General features: G+C 32.6%; 1 protein-coding gene and 1 long non-coding RNA gene across 3 annotated transcripts in view; one reads left to right on the top strand and one right to left on the bottom strand.

Moving 5' to 3' along the window:
• The window catches only part of LOC143068078 (atypical kinase COQ8B, mitochondrial-like), a 52,267-nt gene that overhangs the window by 24,175 nt on the left and 590 nt on the right, over positions 1-27,502 (bottom strand). For both annotated transcript variants that reach the window (XM_076241825.1, XM_076241824.1), the window contains exons 2-11: positions 13,686-13,878; positions 11,361-11,936; positions 10,576-10,642; positions 10,092-10,166; positions 8,272-8,403; positions 6,589-6,674; positions 4,475-4,615; positions 4,111-4,192; positions 3,279-3,372; positions 2,572-2,713 (exon numbers count right to left, since the gene is read on the bottom strand). In XM_076241825.1, the coding sequence (XP_076097940.1) occupies positions 2,572-2,713; positions 3,279-3,372; positions 4,111-4,192; positions 4,475-4,615; positions 6,589-6,674; positions 8,272-8,403; positions 10,092-10,166; positions 10,576-10,642; positions 11,361-11,936; positions 13,686-13,877 (1,587 nt within the window). In that variant the 5' untranslated portion in view covers position 13,878. The remainder of the gene's footprint in view (positions 1-2,571; positions 2,714-3,278; positions 3,373-4,110; positions 4,193-4,474; positions 4,616-6,588; positions 6,675-8,271; positions 8,404-10,091; positions 10,167-10,575; positions 10,643-11,360; positions 11,937-13,685; positions 13,879-27,502) is intronic.
• Positions 14,427-27,502, top strand: part of LOC143068081 (uncharacterized) — a 126,156-nt gene continuing 113,080 nt past the window's right edge. Inside the window, exon 1 of the long non-coding RNA XR_012976110.1 lies at positions 14,427-14,602. This is a non-coding gene — a long non-coding RNA (uncharacterized LOC143068081). The remainder of the gene's footprint in view (positions 14,603-27,502) is intronic.

Here is a 27,502-nt window from a genome sequence, read left to right as displayed (position 1 = left end):
CAGACCTATAAAAATCCAATTCCACGTGTTGGTTTAATCTATTCATATCTTTATTTTTGTTTACATCGCTTATATGGTCATCTGAGGTCAAATTGATAGTTAATTAGATGGCGTCTGGACTAAAATACACACGAAACGAACCTATATATTATCTACCCCATGCTCTGTAAACTGTTTATTTTAGACTTTTGATAGTTTGGATAAATGTTTTACATGGTTATAAACCAAATATGAGAATTTGAGTCAAATCGGTTACAATGAATTTGACAGCTAGTGCCCCTTTAACTGGTGGAATGGAAACCAATTTTTGGACGTACAGACACAAATACAAAGGTTAAACGTAATGCGTCCTCCACTATGGCGGCGACATGAAAAGCAAATGCATCTACAGTGATATTGTTTGCCTCAAATAACAGCCGAAATTCGGCCTTTTCCCCTAGAGAAAATTCCCAATTACTGAAAACAATGGCTTAAAATTCTTCCCAAAAAGTTTTACATTTTCCCCAAACAGTGATGGCATTGGTAGTAATGTTCGTAAATATCATATTCATGTTACTATTTTGATATTAGAAAGCACTTTTGAGATCCAGTTTTCTGATCAGAATCATCATGGTGTTTGTAACACATGTAGTTTTGAATGTATTAAGTACTATCATTGCTTCTGTTTCTTTCCCCTCTCTGAAAAGTATCTTTCAGGTTGAAAATGTCTGACAACCAAAATATACATGAAAAAACAGTGCAAAAAGACAGCAAAGGACAGCAAAAAATCGGAGATGTGTTCAGAATAAAATATACAAATTTCCCAATTTCAATAAAAAATATGCATTTTTCCCAATAAAAAACGGTAGAGGTAGTTTTGAAAAAAGACAACAATATCACTGATCTATCATGGGAATTTATTAAAAGGTGGTTTAATGAGCTTTATGGGAAGCTACAATCTAACGATACTTTTTTTTTCACAAAATATTATATGAAATATGTATGTGGATACCAATGTTATTATGTTCATGAATAACCTAGACAGATTGCTTTTTTAATAACAAACACTGAATGTATTTTTTTAATTTGCTAGTTTACAAGCTTACATCTAAACAAAGACTTAGCATATCTGCCTCATCAGGAAAATCTATCACCTGTTGTTAACTATCAATGTGCTTGTTGAAATTTGACTAAAATTTTATACCAGGATTTGACAAGTTAGATAAAATTTCACCAGCATAAGATTTTAAAATTATATCACCGGTGACCATCCTCGTTGGCTAGGAATATAGGTATTGCACAACGACTGATAGGACCACTCTTCAACATTATACATCATAACATGGGCCTGGGGAGAACACTGAGCAAAATGAGTCAACACAAGTTTTAACACACAAAAGTAATGTACAAGATGTCAATCGATCAAAGATTGACCTGCCTTTGGTAAATGTATGTATGTGAAACTTTTATGGTAGAAAAGTTATAAGCTGGACATGAAGGATATACTTCAACATATTAGATAGGGGTAACACTTCAGTCCGGGTGACCTGATTTTGGTATATGGCACACCCCTAGGCCTAAAATGAATCTGCTAATTAAGTTCAGAGGTACTTCAGTAGAATCAATATCTACAAAAATGTTCAAAATCAATTATAATTAGTTTTAACAAGCAACATACATATTAAGAAGCCAAGGTTGTATGCAAAATTTTAGCAAAAACAGTGACATAGCCCATTTACTGTTCCTTGACCATAAGAAGGTTTCAGAATATAACTGAAGTCATTACTTATAATGAAATTTTCATCTTTAATAAACTCACATTTTCTACTTTGAATGTAGGAACTTATCTCCCTTTGAGCACAGCTCGCTAAGAATAAGCTACTGTGGATTCATTACTATTCCTTGGATACCAATTTAAGTGGATTTCATGAGTACAAATGAACAACCATTGAAGTTACAATGAATTTGCAAATTTGCTATCAGGTTGTATGTTGACTTTAGCAAAACCGCAAAATCAAATATCAACTCAAAAGACAGTTTTTTCAAACCACGAAAATTGGTACCAATGAAAAAATCTTCAGTATCAGAATTGCGTGTCTAGAAAATATGGGGTCAATAAAAAATTAAAAAAAAGAACCAAATTAAAATTCTCCATGGGATGCAGCTTGATACAACAGCAGAGGTCAAACAATGAACAGTTGGGGTCAGTATGGACACTACATTTTAGCTTGATATAGCTCAGAATTTGGATTTTGTTTAGATATTTGACAAAGCATAAGTTACTGACACAGGATGAATGTTGTCTAAGAACTCAAGTTATTGTTTGGAAACCAAATGTCATCGGAAAAGAATGATAACGTAATGAATTTTGTGTCAATCAACGTCAAAAATTTCGTGGTCATATAAAGCGTAAATTGAAGTAAAAGTAAACATTTGTTTGTTAAAAATTGACTTGAAGTGAAACATCAAAACATAAAAGCACAACATTAAGATTATATTGGAATCTAGACAGCTAGTATGAGCTCTATATAATCCTATATGCCCTGTTAGTCACTTTATTACTAATATACAATGATATGAACAATAACTCACTTTATTTCTGGTTTCTTGGTCTAGGTCTACACACTGATCCAAAGGTAAACCTTCTACATATTCTGTTGTTAATATTTCTTTGGTGCTTAATTCATCTATCACTTCAGGTACATAGAAACTATCATTATCTTTTAAAAAATTCCTGAAAAATAAAATACCGATCAATGTACAAAGTACAATATGGAATTTATTTTACACACAAATGAGTTCATGGGCAAGACAAGATTTTTCAAATCAACCATAGAAAAAAAAACTCAGTGGGGGTCGTTTCAAATTCTAAAAATTTATATTCAGACAGACCATTATTCAAGTTCATTTAAGTTCTCAATCACTTAAAATTTATGGGATATCAATAAAACATTATATTCAGAGTGTAGTAAGTAAATTCACTTCAACAAAATACATATAACTTGAAAAAATCTTTAATCACCTGAAAATTGAAATAAACAAACAATTTGACATCCCTATAATTATAAATCAGTAAACAGTTGGTGGATGATCCATGGATTTGAAAGGCATCACAAGGTGTAGTACTCTCACATGAAGCTTGGAACAAAATATCATGAATCTTCAATTTTTAGTTGATGAAAATTATACTGTCCCCTCCACTATTAATGTCAGGGATATAATATTATCAAGAAGACAATTGAAAGCTTTGTTTTTTTTCTTTGAGTGTCTATAAAGTATGATTTTTTAGATGTACCTACTTGAATTTTCTTCCACATTCCGCCTCCCTCACATAATCAACTTCCCATGCTAATTCTATTTTGGCTACTTCCATCACATTTTCTACATAAAGACCTGAAAGTAAAAATGTGAATTTGGAAAACTGTTTTTTAAGCAAGAAAACCATACACCATTTTTTACAAAAAGTTCATACCGACATAATGCCAGCTTTGTAATTTAACCAATGACAAGCACAATACTAATCATATTTTGATAAATTTCAGATCTTTTCTAAAAATTAAACAAGATTCCAACTTTTTAGCATCACAAACTAGAAGTCCTAGAACCTTTATTCATCTGACATATAAGTTTAATACTGTCTTAGTTTCAACTTCAATCGTCTAAGAAATTATCACTTATACCAATGACAATCATCTAAGAAATTATCACATGATCGTTATTTTAGCCTGAAAATAACACAGGTTCATCAAATCATGTATATTTTTGTATAAACAGACTGTCAAATGACTATTAGACAAGTTATTGTACAACTGCCTTTTCAAGTTTATATGGATACATGCATGTTAAATGATATTATTTTGTCGTACATGTAATAAATGATTCAAACCATTTCAGTTTACCATATACTGGTTCAACTGTTCTCTGAATATTTTTTTAGTCTTTTTTCCTTCGCCCTACATTTGTATTTCAAATACAACTCAAGTGAGATGATCCAAGGCATTTTCATGAGAGGAATGTCAAAATTCTTTTTTTTCCAGCTTATTTATATTTTTAAATGTAAATATGAAGTTCACAAAATATTAGCTACGGTATGTATTTCATGATTCAGATCTAGAGTAAATATTAATTTACCTTTAGGTAGAATATTGTAGATGTTAATTACTGACATCAGGTTGTTTATATCACTGTTAATGCTTTTAGCTACTCCTGGATACTGTAAAAAATATCACTTAGTCACAAGATTCCTATAATATTGTTGTTAAAAAGGCAAAGTAACTGTTCCAATAGCATTTAAGACAATAATTAAAACTGTAATTTATTTTTGTATGAAACAAATTTTACAGATGTGTAATTAAAACTGTAATTTATTTTTGTATGAAACAAATTTTACAGATGTGTAAACCGAGTACATCTTGAAAGTATTAAAAGAAAATAAGTAAGTTATTCTCTAGATTTGTATCTTTTAACATGTGTGAAATGCACCATTATCACTTACCTGTATTTTTATTGCCACCTCTCTACCATCATGGAGCATACCTTTATGAACCTGTCCAATAGATGCTGCAGCAAATGGCTTCTCATCAAAGGACTCAAGTTTATCCTGCCAGTCATTTCCAAGTTCCCTTCTCAAAACTTTCTGAATAAGTTTTTTTATTAGAAAAAAATTTCATATTTATATCTGAATTCTTTTACTAGACCCCAAATTTGGGATTGACATATTGATAGTATTGACTTTTGTAAATATATACCCATTGACTTTATTAAACATTGTTTATGAAATTTAACTCTTTTTCCTAACAGTAATGTTAACATGGTTATTGACATAATTAAATACAGCTTCACAGAACTCCTACACTGTTTCACATCCAATATTAACCAAAAACCTTTTTTCTGTGATATAGGTTTATGTATAGTGGTATTACCTAAAACAGATATATTTATGTATATTTTCACACATAAATATGTAGGACTCTAAAGTGCGATGGGGACGCTAAAATACGATGGTCACGCTTAAGTGCGATGGCCTATGCTAAAGTGAGATGGTTTGATAAGCTAAAGTGCAATGGCATGCGCTATTTAATGAAACATGCTAAAGTGCGATGCTGCAATGCGCTACAGTGCGTTTTTCCGCGAATGTATGTATATGTGCAACGTTAAATAGCACTATGACGCTACAAGCCATTTGTACAAACAAAAATGGACATGCCGGAAACCAGAATGTGTGTGCAGATGAAGGTTTTTACTAGACAAGAAAAGAGAAACAAATGATCCCAAATCGGAACATTTTTTTGTCCGTGCTAGAAGAGTTTGTAGGAGGAGGAGTCATTTCCCAAAAAATCATCCTCTGTAACAGAAATGCAAACCTTTGACCCAGCTGTGTCGGCAGGAAAAAACGAATTTCTGTCAGAATACTGGGGAAAAAATACTTCTCATAAACATAGAAACTGACGTTAGTAAGGACAAGGTGTATACTGTCAAAGAGAGCGAAAACGGCAAAATACTCCAAGGGTCCAAATTTGATTTAAAAACTCCATTTATGTTTTTAATCCCATGTCAATTACTTGGATGAAATAAAGCTAACTTTCTAGTTATAATTGAATTATTTAATAAAACTTTTTTTTTTCAATATGGTTCATCATGTCTGTGAAAGAGACAGATACTTGTCAACAACTTTGAGACAGTAACCTAACGACCAGAGGTGTAGTATCATTATATGATTACCTATGAGACAAGTCTCTATCTAGAGCGAAATGTCATTAATGTAATTAACTATAGGTTATCGTATAATAACCCCGCAGATAGTACTCTATAACGACCAAAGGATATCTAAACCACCAGTGTAAAGCAATTCAAACGAGAAAAATAACGGACTGATTTATATACAATATAAACAATAAACAAATAAGAAGATGAGGTGTAATTGTCAATGAAACAACTATCCACCAAAGACCAAATGTCATTGATGTATGCACCTAATAACATTATGACTTCAATGTGGAGCCTTGGCTTACGTCGCATAGCAAGCTATATATATGATCACTAAATGACTAGTGTAAAACAAGTCAAAAGAGAAAGACAAGACAACGGCATGATTTATAAACAAAACCATTGCCTGAACTTCATTCCTGTTACACCATCGCAGCTTTAGGGTGTTCAACCAACACACTTCAGCGTGTCATACCGTCGCACTTAAGGGTGTTATCTGTACGCACTTAAAAAAAAACCATCACACTTTAGCGTCTGACACCATCGCACTTTAGCATAGACCATCACACTTTAGCGTGACCATCGCGCTTAAGTGTCCTACAAATATCTTATTACTTATACAATTTGTGCAAATTTTAGAGAAAAATACTCAACAAGTTTCATATTTTTTCCCTTTTTCTATATTTATTTTCTATATAATGCATTTTGTTGAAATATACTTTTTCACTTTTTTGGTCTTTAGAAGATGTTGTTTGTGCACGTGCTGTATTTAGACAACCTCAACAACGAAATTTGTTTTACATGCATATGTATAAAAATTGCGGTTTTTATCCAACGCAATCATAGGTTTGAACGTTGATTTCAATTTAGACTTCTTTATATTTATTTTACATATACACTAACCATCATCTGCCATGTGGGCATGAAGTCTGCACTTTGTCTGACCCTGTCAAATATCTTAGTTATCTCTGGGTTGATTAAAGAATTGTCTGGAAAAAAATATTATGATTTATAAGACTGTTAGTAAATTATGTTTTACAATCCAGAAACATTGTATAGTCGCCGTCACGTAAAATTGGCACCATGTTTTTTGTTAAAAATCTTTTAAATATCAGCCGCGTTTACTCAAGATGATGTTCTTCTTTTAGCGGAAGTAAAATCCTGTCCAAATATCCACTACTGTCCTACCTTTTATTGTGTTTGCACTGTATAATCCTGACCTTCACATTTTTCAAGATTATTTATATTGTATAACCGCCATCTTGGTTTCTATGAGGGTCCCTTATTCCATAACATTCGTTACTCTCCGGTAATATCATTGTCATTGATGATACAATTTCCCGCGCTTTATATGTAAAGATGAGGAAAAGCTCCGAGAGACACAAGAAAATGGAGAGCACGTGGAACTCCACAGCAACACTTCCGGTAATAACAATGTCGGATTACGCCATACAAATTAATTTTGGATTATGTGAAGGTCAGGATTATACAGTGCAAACACAATAAAAGGTAGGACAGTAGTTGATTTTTGGAATGATATTTGATTCCGCTAATTGAAAAACATGATCTTTAGTAAACACGGTCGATATTTAAGAAAATTTTGACAAAAAACATGGTGCCAATTTTACGTGATGGCGACTTTAAAATAAATGAATTGGGACTTCTTGTCAAATAACATTTTGAAAATGTCCCAAGTTTAAATTTTAAAACTGATAATAGAAAATGCTGACTTCAATTCTGTATTTAAATTTTTAAGAACATTTGTGAATAGCAGTGAGATTTTTTCTACTTTAATTCATTCCTATGAATAAAGGTACTTTTTTCTGTTTAACTAATAGGAGAAAAAGAGGTAATATCGAGAGAAAAAAACCAAAAAAACTTAATTACAGAAATCGCTTAAATTTTACAATTATTTAGTTAATGTATAGCTTATTTGAAAACAATAATAAACAAGAATGTGTCCAAAGTACACGGATGCCCCACTCGCACTATCCTTTTCCATGTTCCATGGACCGTGAAATGTGGTAATTATCTAATTTGGCATTAAAATTAAAAAGATCATATCATAAGCAACAAGTTTAATAAGTTTCAAGTTGATTGGACTTCAGCTTCACCAAAACTACCTTGACCAAAAACTTTAACCTGAATGGACGGACGAACGGAGCCACAGACGGACGGAAGGACGAACAGAGCCACAGACCAGTAAACATAATGCCCCTCTACTATCGTAGGTGGGGCATATAAATGTAGGTCACCAATGAGTAAAAAAAAGATATTTCAATTTTAATGCCAAAAAATAGCATTTTTTCACCAAAGGGAGATAATTTGGAGCTTTTTCAATTTATATAAACATTTTAAAAGTCATCTTGGGCCAAGTTGGTTAATTTTTGTATCATATCATAAAGTAATAACTAATAGTGTAATAAATAAAATTTGTTATGAAAAAACAAATGTTTAATTTTTTGCTGAAATTTTTCTACCCGCGAGCCTGCTTAATGCTTTTTCATGTGTTATCAAAATCTACCAGTATAAGGCTGCATACTTTATATAACAAAAACTAGTTTCATCTCTTTAAAGAAATTATACCCTGAATGCTGAGCATCTGTCCCAGTTTGAGTGCTGCTCCCCTAACACGACACAATGTGTTTACAATTCTTTCTGCATTAGCTTCAGTAAGAAATGGATTGGACTTGTCTAATATTGCTCCAGCTGTCACACCTGTAAAAGAAAAGGAGAAAATTATGGATCAGCAATACAAAAGCCTGTCATCTTCTCTATTCATGAAGAAACCACCAATTAAAAAATCTTTTAAATATTCAATAATTAGTTTTCATATCGATACATTTTTCAAGTCAGCATAGTCAATTGATGCCTTAATTGGTAAACACATAAATGTTGTTTAATCTGTTTTCATGCATCTGTTGTTTTTTAATCTTTTTGCATGTACATGTACCGTCTTTTAGTATGTATAATGCGCACATTTATACCCTAGGTCATGTTTCTTGTAAGAGGGGTGCGTGTTACAAACAATGACTACAAACAATTTCTTAGTCTTTCTTTCAGGTCCAAACTCCGACAAAGTAATTTCCAAGTGAAGTGAAGAGTACGGAATATTTTTGCAAAAACCTTGATTGTTTTTATGTTTTACATGTTATAATTGTAATATGTATCGTATTGTTCTTCATTTGTCATGTTTTATTCAAATAAAATACATTTTATATCTTTGTTGTTACGTTTATTGTGTAAATTTGTCCATCTGTTTTGCAATCCGGAAATTTGCCAAGTCTTAATAAAGACACAATAAAGCTTTTGCTGTCTATTAAATTAGCCTCTGTGTTCCTTGTTGTCATTACTTACTGTTTTTGTATGTGTTCATCATAGAGAGTTGAAGAAAAGTGTATGAAAATTGAATAAACCATGCTCGTTTTGAAAAGAAAAACCATTTTTTCTAATGTATGTATGTATGTATGTATGTACTTCGAGATTCCGCCAGGATAGATGCACCCCTTGATTGACTGCAAGGGTACCACCCGGGCTTCTCGGCGGGAACAGACAACCCGAAGAGATTTCAGAAGATTGATCTCCAGGTCAAGCTGGGAACACCTTTGACCTACCGAGGCCCCCGAAGTATCCAAGCTAGTTTAAACTCCGGTCTGGATACCAGAGAGGTGTGTGAGAGGGTGAAAATCACCCTTCTGATGTACTGACATTTTTAGCATCCCGAGTGAGGATCACTCTTTCCATATCAAAATCAGTTAAAATAAAACATCCAAAATAAAATTGAGAAAGGAAATGGTGAATATGTCAAAGCGACAACCACCCGACCATAGAGCAAACAACAGCCGAAGGCAACCAATGGTTCTTCAATGTAGCGAGAATTCCCGCACCTGTAGATGTCCTTCAGGTGGCCCCTAAAATATGCATAATAGTACAGTGAAAATGGACGCCATACTAAACTCCGAATTATACACAAGAAACTAAAATTTAAAATCATACAAGACTAACAAAGGCCAGAGGCTCCTGACTTGGGACAGGCGCAAAATTGCGGCGGGGTTAAACATGTTTATGAGATCTCAACCCTCCCCTATACCTCTAGCCAATGTAGAAAAGTAAAAGAATAACAATACGCACATTAAAATTCAGTTCAAGAGAAGTCCGAATCCGATGTCAAAAGATGTATCCAAAAGTTTATTTCAGCTCTCTCCTTTCATTTCCACCCTAGAAAAACTAAGAAATGTATGAGAAAGGGAAAGCAAAAAAATAAAGAAAAAATACTCTACAATAAAAGGGAACTATATTCGTGAACAACGAAAAGCAGGGTCATTAATTGTGGTCTTGGGCCATTAAACTTTTAAGAAAAACATCCATCATGTTATGTCATTACATGTGAATAAGTGTACCATTACCTCCATTTTGTGAAATTCCTAATGTTCTTCTTGTCTGTTCAGCTAAAGCTCCCATGCCTAGACCTGCTGTTAAAGCTGAAAGTAAACCAGTTTAACATCAATATAGTTGGTTCAAAACAACAACTTATGACTGGCAAAGTGGCTTCAATTTCAGGTTAAAATTATATATTTTGTCTGTTCTATTTATGTCAAATTGCTGAACTATTTCTGAGTTATGTCTCTTACTGTACATTTGTATTTTGTTTAGGCTTAGGATTGATTAATTGATTGTTGGTTGGTTGCTTAACATCAAGTGGCAAATATTTGATGCATGTTCAGGACGATGTTTAGGCTTATGTATGTCTGGAATGCAATATAATAAAACATCTGTATCCTATTGATGCATTCAAGTTTTATATATTTTTATCCTTTATCTATAACATTTGTCCATATGTCATGTACATGTATGTTATCAAATAATGGTGCTACTACATTCTCTACTTACCCCCATAGTTCATAAGTCTGCCAATTCTAGAAGCTGGAACTCTTCTTTCTTTTGCTCTCTCACTTAACTAAAAACACAAAAAGTCAGAACATGTTTAAAGAAATATGCACAAAGAAATGTGAAACCATGATAAGATTTTAAACAAAATGTCTAAATCTCATCTTTTTAATTCATGCATATCTTTATTTTTTAAAAGTTGAAAGTTGGTAACTGTTGAAAAACAAAACTGACATATGACATACATTTCTTTAAAATATGTGAAAACCTGTCAAAATATTCAATGAATCTATTACAAATATGCATGATTCCTCCATTTAGGATTTTCTTTTACATATTATAACAATTTTACCAATACCATGTATACTAAAGTACAACTGATAGAAACAAGAAAAGTATGAAAATCATTTTCCTTTTTCAGGAAGTGCTGTTGAATTTCAAACACTCTGCTAACAGGAAAAGGTTTCAATGCTGATATGATAAATGCTTACCCACTGCAACTAAACCAAATCAAGTTTCAGACCAAAAATTTAATCATTCCCTTACAAAGAAAGTTTTCTTCCAATTACCCAAAGGTCATTCAGATTTTCAAACAAATGGATTGGTTTCTAGATCTGACTTCGCATGTTAAAACCTTTCTACTATTTGCCTTAGTAATAAACACTGGTTTAAAGTATTATGCAGTATGTTGTGTATGCATTTCATAAAAATTGTTCTAAAAGCATTTTCACAGGTCATTTTATACCTTATTTTAGATGGACTTTATTGTATAATTTGTATGTATGTACCTTTGGTGAAGCAAGATTAACAGTTCTTTTTTGACTAGATGCTAATGGTTTTGGTGGAACAGATTTAGTTTTCTCTGTTGTTGCAGAAGATATCTCAGCTTCTTTCAATCCTTCAACTTTTGTAGACTCGACTGTATTCAGATCTATTGCAGCTGCACTCACATTGGCAAATGGGTTAACTGTTACCCCATCCAATTTGCTTCCCTCTATTTTGATATCTTTTTCAGATGACATGGGTGAAACAAATTGTGTACCTAGTTCAGATGAAGTTTCAACTGTTGCTGAGTTTATATTATGTAAATTAGCTGTGTTCAATTCTTCACTACTAACTCCTTTTATGTGTACTTCCTTGAAGACAGACGTGTGCAACTTTGTGTCTTTTGTTTCATTCTTCATTCCGATTGACTGTTCAGCAAAAAGCATTTCTCCTGGAACATCTGAAAGGTCAAAGTCATCAAATAGTTCTTCACTTTTTGAATTCATAAATCTTGAACCTGTTGATGTTTGATATCTTGCCATTTCAAGTACTGTTTTTGCTTGTGTTGCCATCAGCACTATTTTATCCTGGACACTTTGCTAATAAGAAATAAAAAAAAAAATCAGTTAATTAATTGACATGAAAAAGAAGTAGTTGTAATATTCCTATTAATGTAAAATGACTTCTTTATGGCGCATATCATTAAACATGCAAATAATGATGTAACAACCCCAGGGGCGTAGCTGCCGTTAGGCACTTTAGGCACGTGCCTACACATAATTTTTTCACAAATATTTTTTTTATTAAAAAAAATAATAAACAACATTATCTGTAGATGAAAGCCAGTGAAGTTGTTAAAACTCTTTAATTATCAAATGTCATGTGTACACTGGTCTCTCGTCCTGAGTGAACGGAATATTGAATAGAATTGAATGTTTTTACTATTTTACCTTATATAGAAACTATAAACTAGAACTTTGGTTCAGATCATTTCACTTCTATCAATAAAAACCTGAATGAACCTCAACTTAGACACATGAAGTTTTTAATTATTTGCTGTTAGTTTTCAACTAGCTTTCCACTATGTCTTCACCCGACTTGCCAATGTTGGTCGTCCGTTTGGCTGTGCAGGATGTATAAATACGCAATTACTTCTGGTCAGAATAGGGACATTAAATCCGATGCCTAGTTGTAGAGAGAATGCAACTCTTTGAGGAGTTCGTAGTTGGTCTACTGAATGGCAAAATTTCGGCTCCTATCCAATAATCCCTCATTTTCCAATGAATGGCATTTTTTATTTCCAGACCTTTGTCCTGGACGACACCTATCACAGGTCCTAGCTCCAAGTTGTAGTTATTGTAAAATTGTTTTTTTGTCCCGAACTTGCATAGATATTTCACACTGGATGTTTAAAAATCAATCAACTGGCTTCCAGTAATTTTGAGTACTCTTAGTCTCAGATCTGCGTGTAATGGCCAGCCCACAATTATTCAAATTCCTAAGCAGGTAGGGATTTTACAGTAGAGGATATAAAGAAATACGATTTTTTTGAATTTTGTTAGGCATCGACTTTGTGTGTATGTGTTTGTGTGGCTAGGGTGAAGGTTTAAGATTCAAAAGATTGATGGTTGATGTCTAGAATAGTTTTATTATATATAGTAAGATCAGTGTTCACGTGCCTATTTTTTAATGAAGGATCGTCAATATGTACTATAAATTAAGTTAAAAGTATTGTCAATCAGAACGGAATTAGATATGATAATACCAAACAGGGTGTACTGCTTTATTATACTGCGTTATTTAATTCACCAAACTGGTGTTATGGTACATCATTCATAATTCTTCGAACTTTTTATCTTGTATATTATAATTATCATGATTAAATAACTAGTAAATTTGATATTTTTGTACATAAAATTTTGCAGCTAAAACGCTGAAAACCGTTTTCCGTCGTGGGGCTTCGCCCCCTGAACGCCCTACCTGCTGGGGGCCTTAACCGGCCCTCAGACCCCCTGCCGATTTGTGCCTACAGTTGACTGAGTAACTGGCTACGCCCCTGAACCCCTTAAAATATGCAACAAGTGTGCTATAATGCAGTTTTGTTTTTGTTTCAAAAAATTATAACACGTTTTTAGCATAAATTATGCTGGCCAAATCCAGATCAGATTTTGTGTCTAGGGATTCAATATTCAAAATAACATAAAAGTAAATGTACATACAACATTGGATACTTCACATTTGAATAGAAAAGCATGTCAAACTGATTTATTATATTTGAGTGTTGCTTGCTGGACTTCCATCACAAACAAACTATTTACATGTATAATATATCTCAAATCTGTACAAACCTGTATCTCTGGCTGTTTAGATACAGCATCACTGAAAACTTCTTCACTTTTGACTGTAAGGTCTTTAACAATAGGCCTTAAAGTACTGTTCTTCCATGCCTGTTGAACTTCAACACCCTGGGTCTCTATTAGAGCTTTTGTTATGCTCTCTAGACCTCTGATGAATCCTACTAGGTCTGATCTCCTTGCCATCCTTAAAATACAGAAATGTATTGTAATACAAGAGTGCACACACTGAAATGTCTCGCCTTCTTTACTAATCATTGATATTATGTTGATAGTCCTAAGTTTAAAGCGTTATTACAACTGTCACATAAACTTTACATTAAACAAGATAGTTAAACAAAGACCAATGAACCATGAAAATGAGGTCAAGGTCAGATGAACCATGCCAGGAAGTATGTACAGCTAACAATGCTTCCATACAACACATATAGTTGACCTATTACTTATAGTTTAAGAAAAATAGACCAAAACACAAAAACTTAACACTGTCCAATGAACCGTGCAATTGAGGTCATGGTCTCTGGTCAAATAAAACCTGCGGGACTGACATATAGATCATAATATATTTCCATACACCAAATATAGTTGACCTTTGGCATATAATATTAGATAAAAAGATCAAAACTTAAAAACTTAACTATGACCACTGAACCATGAAAATGAGGTTAAGGTCAGATGACACCTGCCCGCTAGACATGTACACCTTACAATCATTCCATACAACAAATATAGTAGACCTATTGCATAAAGTATGAGAAAAACAGACCAAAACACAACCAGGTGCTCCGCAGGGCGCAGCTTTATACGACCGCAGAGGTCGAACCCTGAACAGTTGGGGCAAGTATGGACAAAACATTCAAGCGTGATACAGCTCTGAATTTGGATTGTGATCAAATTTTTGACATTACATGGTTTTTTTTTACACAAAACAAATGTCAAGATTTTACAAAACAATTAAAGATTTCTTCTTCAAACTTTTTAAATCTAAAATTAAATAGTTGACACAGCATAGGTTTCTGACACAGAATGAATGTGATCTAATGAACTTAAAAGTTTTTTTTTTGCCTTTGAGCAATTCACTATGCTGTTGAATATTAATCCTCTCAAAAAAATGTTTGAAGAAATTTTCTTTTTATTTATGAAATCTGAAATGAGAAAAATTTAACCCCCCCCCCCCTTTTTTTTCACATCCCTGTTTCCCTTTTTCCAAAACTGATATCAATTCAAATTTCTAATGGAGTTTGCAACAATAACTACTCTTTTAAATACATCATAAAATATTAAAATGTAAAATAAAGTGCTTGTTATCACTGAATGGTAAAGATTGGTTGGTAGTAAAAGTGAATATACATTGTTTATTGTATAAAACAATAAAAAAAAACTTCATCAGCAACATTTTATATTGGCAAATTTCCAATGAATTTATTTACATAAAGTTATTGGCAAATAAAAATAGAAAATGACATCATAGTCATGTCTGGCAAATGTCCAACATACATTATCTAAAAACATTTTAGATAAGATAAGGAAAAAAAGCTTCATCAGCAACATTTTATATTGGCAAATTTCCAATGAAGTTATTTACATAAAGTTATTGGCAAATAAAAATAGAAAATGACATCATAGTCATGTCTGGCAAATTTCCAACATATATTATCAACTACTATTCTATACAAAGAAAGATAACTCCAATTGAAAATTAATTGCTATTGCACAACTGGGCCCATAATCAAAAATCAAAGTACATATTTAGATAAAGCATATCAAATAAGCCCAAGAATTTATTTTTTTTTAAATCAAACTTAGTTTAATTTTGGACCCTTTGGACCTTAATATAGACCAATTTGAAAACTGGACCAAAAATTAAGAATCTACATACACAGTTAGATTTGGCATATCAAAGAACCCATTTATTCAATTTTTGATGAAATCAAACAAAGTTTAATTTTGGACCCCCATTTGGACCAACTTGAAAACTAGGCCAATAATTAAAAATCTAAGTACATTTTTAAATTCAGCATATCAAAGAACCCCAAGGATTCAATTTTTGTTAAAATCAAACTAAGTTTAATTTTGGACCCTTTGGACCTTAATGTAGACCAATTTGAAAACGGGACCAAAAATTAAGAATCTACATACATAGTTAGATTCGGCATATCAAAGAACCCCAATTATTCAATTTTTGATGAAATCACACAAAGTTAAATTTTGGACCCTTTGGGCCCCTTATTCCTAAACTGTTAGGACCAAAACTCCCAAAATCAAACCCAACCTTCCTTTTATGTTCATAAACCTTGTGTTTAAATTTCATAGATTTCTATTTACTTATACTAAAGTTATGGTGCAAAAACCAAAAATAATGCTTATTTGGGCCCCTTTTTGGCCCTTAATTCATAAACTGTTGTGACCTCAACTCCAAAAATCAATCCCAACCTTCCTTTTGTGGTCATGAACATTGTGTTTAAATTTCATTGATTTCTATTTACTTAAACTAAAGTTATTGTGCAAAAACCAAGAATAATGCTTATTTGGGCCCTTTTTTGGCCCCTAATTCCTAAACTGTTGGAACCAAAACTCCCAAAATCAATCCCAACCTTTCTTTTGTGGTCATAAACCTTGTGTCAAAATTTCATAGATTTCTATTGACTTAAACTAAAGTTATAGTGCGAAAACCAAGAAAATGCTTATTTGGGCCCTTTTTGGCCCCTAATTCCTAAAATGTTGGGACCAAACCTCCCAAAATCAATACCAACCTTCCTTTTGTGGTCATAAACCTTGTGTTAAAATTTCATAGATTTCCATTCACTTTTACTAAAGTTAGAGTGCGAAAACTAAAAGTATTCGGACGACGGACGACGACGCCGACGCCAACGTGATAGCAATATACGACGAAAAATTTTTCAAATTTTGCGGTCGTATAAAAACTTAACTATAACCACTGAACCATGAAAATGAGGTCAAGGTCAGATGACACCTGCCAGTTGGACATGTACACCTTCCAGTCCTTCCATACACCAAATATACTAGCCCTATTGCTTATAGTATCTGAGATATGGACATGACCACCAAAACTTAACCTTGTTCACTGATCCATGAAATGAGGTCGAGGTCAAGTGAAAAATGTCTGACGGGCATGAGGACCTTGCAAGGTACGCACATACCAAATATAGTTATCCTATTACTTATAATAAGAGAGAATTCAACGTTACAAAAATTCTGAACTTTTTTTTCAAGTGGTCACTGAACCATGAAAATGAGGTCAAGGACATTGGACATGTGACTGACGGAAACTTCGTAACATGAGGCATCTATATACAAAATATGAAGCATCCAGGTCTTCCACCTTCTAAAATATACAGCTTTTAAGAAGTGAGCTAACACCGCCGCCGCCGTAGCCGCCGCCGGATCACTATCCCTATGTCGAGCTTTCTGCAACAAAAGTTGCAGGCTCGACAAAAAAGTATACATTTAATGCTTCAGATTTAATATATACTTACATAACATGTAACAAACAGCTAGGGGGACTTCAGTGTACATGTTAAAATTTTAAGTTTTATTTTTGAACATCTGAATTGCAGACACTGTGATGCATATGATGTGCCAAGAGAACCAAACAATCAATACATTAAAGAACAATAGCTTTTGACCTCATGAATCTATATGTCATTTTAATTTTTATTTTTGCTGTTATAGTGTGTGATAACATTGTGTGAGGGAATTCGACGTTTGCTGTACCACTGTTCACTCCAGCGCAATTTATGACAATACCACTGTATCAATCAGAATGATTTTTTTTGCAGTGTTTTAAGAAATGATTTTACTTTGTTGTCGCGTATTATTCGTGATACATACAATGTTTTAAAAAGGCGAATTTTCTGTATAAAGTCAATGATTATGTTGACTTTTGAAGGCCAAACTTTTTACAGCCTTAAATACGCATATAAAAGATCCAAAAACTATACCAATACAGAATGACATGTTTATGAAATTATAGCAAATCTATTGGTTAATAAATTTTTATTCGTTGTTGCAAAATAATGAACTTAAAATATCTGACATTTTCTCCCTACCCAGTTTACCCCTATACATTTTTATGATGTGGACTGGTCATTGTTATTGAATCGTAGGCAATTTGATTGGATTAAGTTGTTATTAGTTTACCTTCAAACTTGTTTATGCCTTTCATACATGACTATTGATTAATTAGAACGTGCATGAATGTGTACGGTAACTAAAATTACCTTCAAACTGGACACTGGACGAGTCAATATTATGTTTTATCAATGAAAGTTAAGGTATGAAAGGTAAGAATTGCCACTTCTTCTATTTTCCCAAAATTTTCTGAATACACAGTTGAAAGATTATTTTTTAAAAGCCTATTGTGGAGATAAAAGAGAAAGTTTACAAATAAGACGTTTTGTTCCATTAAACAAGTCATTTCTTAAGAGAAATGCCGAAATATATTTTACGCACGACTACGGCAGGTAAAATTATTATTTATCATAACAAAAAAAAAGCATTTTTCAGTCTCATTGGAAAGTGTTAATTACAATTAATTCCAAACTTAAGAAGTCAGTAAATAAAGTCAAAATATGTTCGATCTGCCTATTTCTGGACATCAAAAGTCAATACGATCGTTTTAAAGTCAATTTCGTCTACCTCACAAAATCTTGTTAGGCACTATAGATTGTGTTTAATTGTCCTTCATCAAAAATTGTTTTCAAAATTAGTGATTTTTAAATGGAACTTTGATTTTATTACAACCCATTTAGCTGATTGTTTCCCACAGTCACCTGCATAGTTTCAGTTCATAATTACTGAAGTACCAGACTATAACATTTCAACTTCATTCTGTAAAATATTTTTTTAAAGTACATTGTACTATAAGGAAAATTAAATTTTGCATTGCCTTTGAAAATACATGTACAAATGTACATGTAGGTAAACAACTTATCTTACATTTAACTATTATTTAGTCTACAAAGGATTACTATGTCAATCTGCTGCAGTATGCATGTATACACAAATCAAAAAGATATAGCATGTATATCTGCAAGTAGTCATCTTGCTAAACCTAGAAAACTGAATATTTACAAATGAAGCCCCAGTACAGACAATGACATACACCCTACATGTATTGATATTCTTTAGCCAAACACCTGATCTTCAACATATCAATTAAATGTAGCATTCAGGAAATTTTTCTTCTTAAAGATTCAATATTTTATTAGAGTCTTACCACTTGTAATACAATGTACATATATACAATCATCATAATATATACATTGAATAAAACAATAATTTTATAAAATAAAAAACAAGTGCCATTCTATAAAGAATTATGAGAGACTATATAAATCAATATAAATGATAACTATATATTTTTTTTTATTTATCATGTCTATAAAACATTTCTGTTATGTAAAACCATTAAACTACAATTATCATGTCTATAAAATATTTCAAGTTTATAAAAACATAACCATCAATCAAGCATATAAAAAACTATTTCTTCTACTTAAAATGTTAAAGCAGGTCTTGGCAACCACATCAAAACAATCATTCAGTATTTTTATAAAAGATATATAAACTTATCATCATTAGATAAAATATTAAAATCACCATTACTTCTTTTAACTTCATAAAATAAACTTTCACGTAAATCTGCATATAAAGGACAGTCTAAAATAACATGTTTCTCATCTTCAATTTTATCATTGCACACAAAGCAAACTCTTTCATTTACAGTTTTATTTTCATAGCAACCTGTTTCTATTCGCAAGGGGGCAACGCCACACCTAAATTAACCAAATGCACTTCTGTATTGTATTGAAATGTTTTCCCTCCAATATATCTCTGTTTTAAAAAAAATCTTTTAATAGTTTGTAAGTACGTTATTTTTTTCCAACATTTTGTGGCAATATTCTATTATGCCAATTTATCTTATAATTTTCAAATAAAAAATCTTCTAACTGTGTAATAACATTTTAATGCAACACATTATCTAAATTTAGTGTATAAATCTACATTACATTCTCTAAATTTTGTCATAATTCTATAACACCAGTTTTTCATTTCATTAATTGTATTTCTAAATGCCCATTGAAATACTTTATAATTAGCCTTATCTGTTGACATAACAATTACATCTAGCCCAATGTCTAAAACCACAACTCCACTGCTTCACACATGGAGGTTTCCAGCCCATATCCCCATTAATGGCATCACTAGATATATACTTAGGTGTATATTTACCAAGACCAATAAAAAATCAAAGCCTTAAAGGCTGTAAAAGCAATTGCTGTCATGTTAATGTTTGGGGACTTTATTTTTCATCCACATATATATAATAATTAAACCTGACATGAGTGTTGTCTAGTTAGAAGTAAGAAGGTTTTAACTTTATATAAATAAAAGACTTTAGCAGAAAGTCATTTTTAATATGTTTTATATTTCACAAGGAGACAACACGTTTACCAGGCTAAAGTTGGGGTCAAATATACATGTGCTGAAACATATAACTCAAAAAGAAATCATCATGGATTATCCCCTGGTAGTGTTTGTAACTGGGCAATAATTTCCTTTATTGATTTAATTTTAACAATTTTCATTATCAATTTATATTTAACCATTAACACAAATGATTAAGTTAAAACATTTCAACTTTCCAGACGCAAATGTTAAAAAACGGGAAAGAAATAAAATATCTTACAAGACATAAACATGTAAAGAATAAATATATATTTCAGCTTAATAAAAATATTTTCATAATGGTACTTTGTCATCATTTTTAAAACTAAGTTCCAAACATTATTGCTCAGTTGATATACTTGTATGTCCTTCTGATGCGGTACGAGCACAGGCACTTGTTTCTATCCAAAATAGTTTTATATGGATAGCCGACCTTCCTATGGATAGAAACAAGTGCATGTGGGTACGAGATAACTATAATTCTCATGCAATCCCGAAAAGGGGGGGGGGGGGGTCATCACAGACAAACATGCCATTAAATCGTTATCACTGATGTATTGTTTAGGGCCAGTTGAAGGACGCCTCCGGGTGCGGAAATTTTTCGCTGCATTGAAGACCTGTTGGTGACCTTCTGCTGTTGTATGTTTTTCTATGGTCGGGTTGTTGTCTCTTTGACACATTCCCCATTTCCATTCTCAATTTTATTATACGAACAAGAACAAACAGCTCTACGTTGCTTTGACATTTATCAATTTTCAGGAAACATTGCGAAAAATGATCTTCAATATTTCGAAAACATGTGAAATAAAATTGCTAACACGGTGGACCGTCGAGTGTCAACAAACGTAGTAGACTTGTTCACTGAAAAGACGAGGATAATGGTTTCATCTGACATTTGTTATGCATTCCCAGTTTTGATCATGATATTTACATGTAACAAGAGTGCACACGCTGAAATGTCTCGCCTTCTATACTAATCATTGATATTATGTTGATAGTCCTAAGTATAAAGCTAAGCTTTAATACAACTGTCACATAAACTTAACATTAACTAAACAAAGACTAATGATTAATGAACCTTGAAAATGAGGTCAAGGTCAGATGAACCATGCCAGGCAGACATGTACAGCTAACAATGCTTCTATACAACATATATAGTTGACCTATTACTTATAGTTAAAGAAAAATAGACCAAAACACAAAATCTTAACACTGTGCAATGAACCGTGAAAATGAGGTCACGGTCAAATAAAACCTGCGTGACTGACATAAAGATCATAAAATATTTCCATACACCAAATATAGATAACCTATGGCATATAGTATTAGATAAAAAGACCAAAACTCAAAAACTTAACTTTGACCACTGAACCATGAAAATGAGGTCAAGGTCACATGACATCTGCCCGCTAGATAGGTACACCTTACAATCATTTCATACAACAAATATAGTAGACCTATTGCATATAGTATGAGAAAAACAGACCAAAACACAAAAATTTAACTATAACCACTGAACCATGAAAATGAGGTCAAGGTTTGATGACACCTGCCAGTTGGACATGTACACCTTACAGTCCTTCCATACACCGAATATACTAGCCCTATTGCTTGTAGTATCTGAGATATGGACTTAACCACCAAAACTTAACCTTGTTCACTGATCCATGAAATGAGGTCGAGGTAAAGTGAAAACTGTCTGACAGACATGAGGACCTTTCAAGGTACGCACATATCAAATATTGTTATCCTATTACTTATAATAAGAGAGAATTCAACATTACAAAAAATCTGAACTTTTTTTTCAAGTGGTCACTGAACCATGAAAATGAGGTCAAGGACATTGGACATGTGACTGACGGAAACTTCGTAACATGAGGCATCTATATACAAAGTATGAAGCATCCAGGTCTTCCACCTTCTAAAATATAAAGCTTTTAAGAAGTAAGCTAACACCGCCGCCGTAGCCGCCGCCGCCGTAGCCGCCGCCGGATCACTATCCCTATGTCGAGCTTTCTGCAACAAAAGTTGCAGGCTCGACAAAAAGACGTACTTTTTTTCAATCTATGTAACTAGAAAATTCCAAATTGAAATATCTCTTCATCTGGACCGACTTGGCATCTACTACGTTTGGACGGGTCCATTTCATTAGTAAGGTGATCGATAAATATTACGGAGTTTGACAGAAAAGGAAAACGAACTTATTGTTATTTGTTTTCAACAAGGGTTTCGTTCTGCTAAATTATTTGCGCAAACAAAGTTTGTCTATTTTTAGATTACAGGTAATCATTTGACACTACGCATTAACCTGTGTAGTGATTTTGATTTTACGATAAATGTATGAATGAACGATAATTTTATGAATGAACAAGAGCACCTGACCTCTTAAAGAAACACAAATTAAACATATAAAACCGTATTTAATAGGAGATAATTCAGTTAAATTTTCAATACTAAATCAACAACTGAAATGAATCCATATTTTGTTGAAACATCGTACGAACGGCGGAAAACGGAATCGCAGTTATAAAAATGTACTTTTTTTCACTCGGACTTCTATGTTATTTGATAGTCAAACGGTTGACCCTTTAAATACAAAAATACATCTACAAGAACGTTAAACATATTCTGAAACTTCTTAAATCCACTAACGTTTTTTTTAAAGTTTCAAGCTATGTATTGCATTAGAAAACATACATAGGTGTTAAAGAATGACAGACCAGGAGCCTGTTTAACAAAATACTATGGCTTGATATGGGCGGAGTCTCTGATCTGGGTCACAAAGATGGCCATACGCGATAGCATAAAAGCAATTGCTTTAAAAACAATAGCTCTGTGCTGGACAGCATTTATACAAGAAAAATCTCTGGTGCCCCATATGGCTGCACCATAATCTTAAATAAGAAACAGGGGCAAGTTCGTTAATTAAAAAGTTACAATGTACATGTACATTTGTAGCTGCAATTAGTTTGAAATCTGATTGACCTATATTCAAAACCAGTGCTCTCATTAAGCCTTTAAAGGATTTTTTATGGCACCAGGGATTCATCATTTTTGGCCATGGTGAGTCAAACAGTAAGAAGAAGATATATTATTGCAACATAATTCATTATTTTAGTCTTCATGACCAAGTAGAGCAATGAAATGACATTATATATTCAGATTGCTTTTAAACTTATGCTTTAAAATGATGATACATGAACTAAACATTGTAACTGGCCTCATGCAGGATTCGAAATCATAACCTCAGCATCAGGGCTCACACTACTTTAGCATCATAGGGAGAAGTTGTCAGATTTGAAAGAGAAGTGCTCCTTTGCATGCTGCGCTTCAGTATAATGGGCCATACATGTATGTAAATATTTTGTTCAATACATATCTGAGTATACAATTAAAGTAACAGTTCGAATTCAAAGTTGTTTAAGTTAGGTTCTTGTAAGAAACTACTAACTAAATATCTTGCTCTAAAAGATTTTTTTTAATGTCAAAAAGTTTAAGAAATTATAATTTATCAATTACAGTTTTATTAAAAACTATCTTGTGTATGAAATTTAGTGTTTCTCATTAAAAGATATACAAAGTTAAGCTGGGCCATAATATATTGATATTAGTATAATAGTCTCAGAGTTAGGGACGACATCAAAAGTTCAATGAAGGATGAAAAACTTAATTCACATAGTTTTTTCACTGACCCCCACACCCCCCTTCTTAACTTAATTTGGGAAAAATTGATTGACCAATAGGGATATATGTAAAATCGATTTTAGATTAACAAAACTTGCAGCAATGTTGACCCCCCCACCCCCAAACTATTTGATTTAAGTTTTTTATCCTACATCGATCTTTTGATGTCGTCCCTTAAGCACCTTTAATCAATATTTTGAAACAATCAATATAAATTATATGGAATTATATACACCAATCAGTTAGATGTAACCAAAAGTCTGTTAATGCCTATGGAATGCATAATTTTTCCTTTTGAGATCAATATTCTTCTGTCATATGTTCCATCCATGCATCCATAGTTATTATTGTAAAAATACAGATTTCGGTTATAGTTGCTCCAGTTCCGATCAGTAGTTAGAAACAGTCAATGGGGGACGAATGCAAGAAAATTTACAAAAATAAATAATGTTTGACAAGCTATTTGGAAAGGAACATTATGTTTTTAATGCAATAAATGGATTAATCAAAGAGCTGATAGCTCTGAAGTGGAAGAAGGTGAATAAAAGGTAACTTGAATTACCATAAAAGCAGCCCCACTTACCCAGGCTGCTTTGTTCCATTATCGTTAAAATGTATTTTTTTTCTTCAAACAAGAAAAGGTCATAAGTACATGGATTTCCCATCCGTACAATCACTTTCTATGTTCAGTTGACTATGAAAATTAGGTAAAATCTTTAATTTGGCAGTAATTAAGAAGATCATATCAAGAGGAACACATGTGTACTAAGTTTCAAGTTGATTGGATTTCAACTTCATCAAAAACTACCTCGACCATAAACTTTATAACCAGAAGCAGGACGGACGGACAGACTAGAAAACATATTGCCCATAAATGGAGCATAAAAATAGTAAGACTTGTTACATACCTGCCAACTTTTGAAAGTTCCCATATGGGTTTTTACTGCACAACAATTTTAAAGGTTACAATTTTTAGCGACGTATTTTGCAAGATCTGGATTGTCTAGAAAAAGTGTCATATTTGTATGATGAACTTACATGCCTTTTCCTTAAGTCTGTTTGCATGATTCTAGTTATATATTAAATCGGTAGAAAAAATATACATGAAGCTAGCAGACCAGGGTTTATTTTCCAGATTAAGAATATTAGATGCTTGTTGAAATTTCCAATTTTGAAGTATGACAAAGATGGACCTTTAACAGGTTGGGAACAACACTCCAAATGAGGGTAACCTAACTTGAAGATCATCACAACCCACTGTAAAAAATGAACACAAAATAGAATTTTTCAATAAAATGCTGAAAATAGGCTTTAAAGTATTAAAATGCATTGCAAAAAACAAATATTTCATTAAATAAATTTAAATAGAATATTCCTATGATATTCCTTTTCATATTGGATACAAATTTTATTGAGTCTACTGCAGACACTTTGTAGTCAAAGTGTTTCAACTGAGGTACTACACAGGCGTCAAAAGGCATCATTATGGAGTAAAGGGGGTGGCGTCAAAAAGCGTCATTATGGAGGAAAGGGTTAAGTACTGAATGGTCAAAACATCATGTTTTTTTATCGACATAAATTTTGTCATAAATGTAACCAAATGATGTAGAAATTGTGTTTTTTCTTCAAATTTCCATCAAATTGTAATGTTTATAGTTCCATTATTGCCTCTCTATTTGAATAAAATAAAATAATAAGAAGAATCTGTTTCTTGTTTTGTTTTGTTTTGTTTTTGACAAATGATTGTTCACTGCTAGCAAATGAATCATTATATTTATATATCTTATCTGTATATATTTTTGTTCATGTCTTCATCTCCTTATCATTTGTAAATGTATAGACAAATAAGAAAGAAATAAGCTCCACATGTATATTTGCAACATCGTAAATTAATTCAAAAGACATTCTGTTGTAAACAAAATTATGATATAAACTTCAATTTAATCCTTGAAAGGAGGTCTAGATTGCTAAAATAATTTATAAATTTTAATTTTTTTATTTGTCCAAAATCATTTAAATTCATTTAATCAACATCCTTTTATGATTATTTGATTAAAATATTAATCATTTATAGTCTTTTTACAATTTACATTTTTAAAAGCAAAATAACTGAAAACAGGATAAAACAAAGGGAAGTAACAAAAAAGTATTTCAATATTCCCAATACACATCGTTTTGATAACACAACGGCAGTTAGCAGGAGGTAAACATCGTTGATTACCAGTATGTTTGACACCCAAGCTGTCAAGTGAAGCCATATAATTATACATCTTCTTTGATGTTCAGGTAAAATTTAACACAGGTGTCAATTACACCCGTACAGTAGTAAGAAATGATCAAATATGGCGTCTGAAAAATTTCATACACGGGAGTTTTTTCTCCTAAACGGGAGGTTCACATGTATGTTACGAAGGGCATCTAATTCACATGACAAAGGAAAACCATGAATAAAGACAACACTTTATATATCCTTTTTATTTATATAAAAACAAAATCTTCTTGTCTGCAGGATTGCAAATTCGTAACTTCAAGGGCGAACTTGTAAACAGGGCGAGTTGTCCCGATACCAAATTCACGCATGCGTAATACAAATATCTACAGTTAAAACATCCTGTTACAAGTAAACAAATAACGTTCATGTGGATGAGATGAAATCTAATAATTTACATAAATAAAAGGGTCATATTTACGATAGTGATTGTTTTACAATCATAATTTACAAATTAAATGATTCAGATGCCTAATCATGTGTAAAAATCGGTGTCAGGAATCTAAGTTGTTTTGAAATTGTAATACACGAAATGAATGCGGCATACGGAGACTCAATGCCAATGGTCAGCCCCTTAAGTCTTCAGAAGACTTGACGTCTTCTTCCACTAAAAATTGAAAATGTCCGATGATGAAATAGTCAGAGATTACTCTGACGTCAGATGGCTGTTTTGCCAGACAAGCTGGGGCCCGTGGGACGTCAGAGCTTGTCCCATATCAAAAAGGCCTCAGTTTGTCTGGTAAAACAGCCGTTGGATGTCAGAGTAATCTCGGACTAATGACGAAAGTGACTGAAAGCAGGGCGATTTGTTCTCTTTTGGGGGTCGGGGAAAGTGAAGTGACTGTCAGGAAAGCGACTTCTTTGCCCTAGTCACCTGGTACAAATGTAGCTCTAGCCCTGCAGCATTGATAGATTAGGGATACATTACATGTATAACGTAACGGTACCCAAATTGCACCAAGTACCCAAATTGCACCTATTTAGCAAAACTAGCAGCGAAAATCTTACAAGATTTTCTAGAGACTAAACAATTTGTTTTTTTATGATTTGATACTAAGCACATCTTTCAACATAGGTAAAACTATTTAGATACGCACAAAACGTTCACAGTATCTATCAACAGATGAAGTATTTACTGAAAAAGCAAAATGTACTGAAACGTCGCCATGCGACGTCATCAAAACGTCATCTTTTTAAAATGAGCAAATACAATATGTTACAAGTATCCATTTAAAAAATAATGAAGAGTAAGCATGGACTAATATCCAATTGTTCAAAATATTTAAAGAAATTAAACAAAAGCTCTGTTATTAGACTTTTGACTATGTGAATTTAAACATGGAAGCAATTTGGGTACTCCTCATTTCAGAATCATTGATGGTTTGGA

Source organism: Mytilus galloprovincialis, chromosome 3 (assembly GCF_965363235.1).
Source record: "Mytilus galloprovincialis chromosome 3, xbMytGall1.hap1.1, whole genome shotgun sequence".
Taxonomy (NCBI): domain Eukaryota; kingdom Metazoa; phylum Mollusca; class Bivalvia; order Mytilida; family Mytilidae; genus Mytilus; species Mytilus galloprovincialis.
Note: the sequence above shows the minus strand (reverse complement) of the source record. Positions and strands in the feature narration are given on the sequence as shown.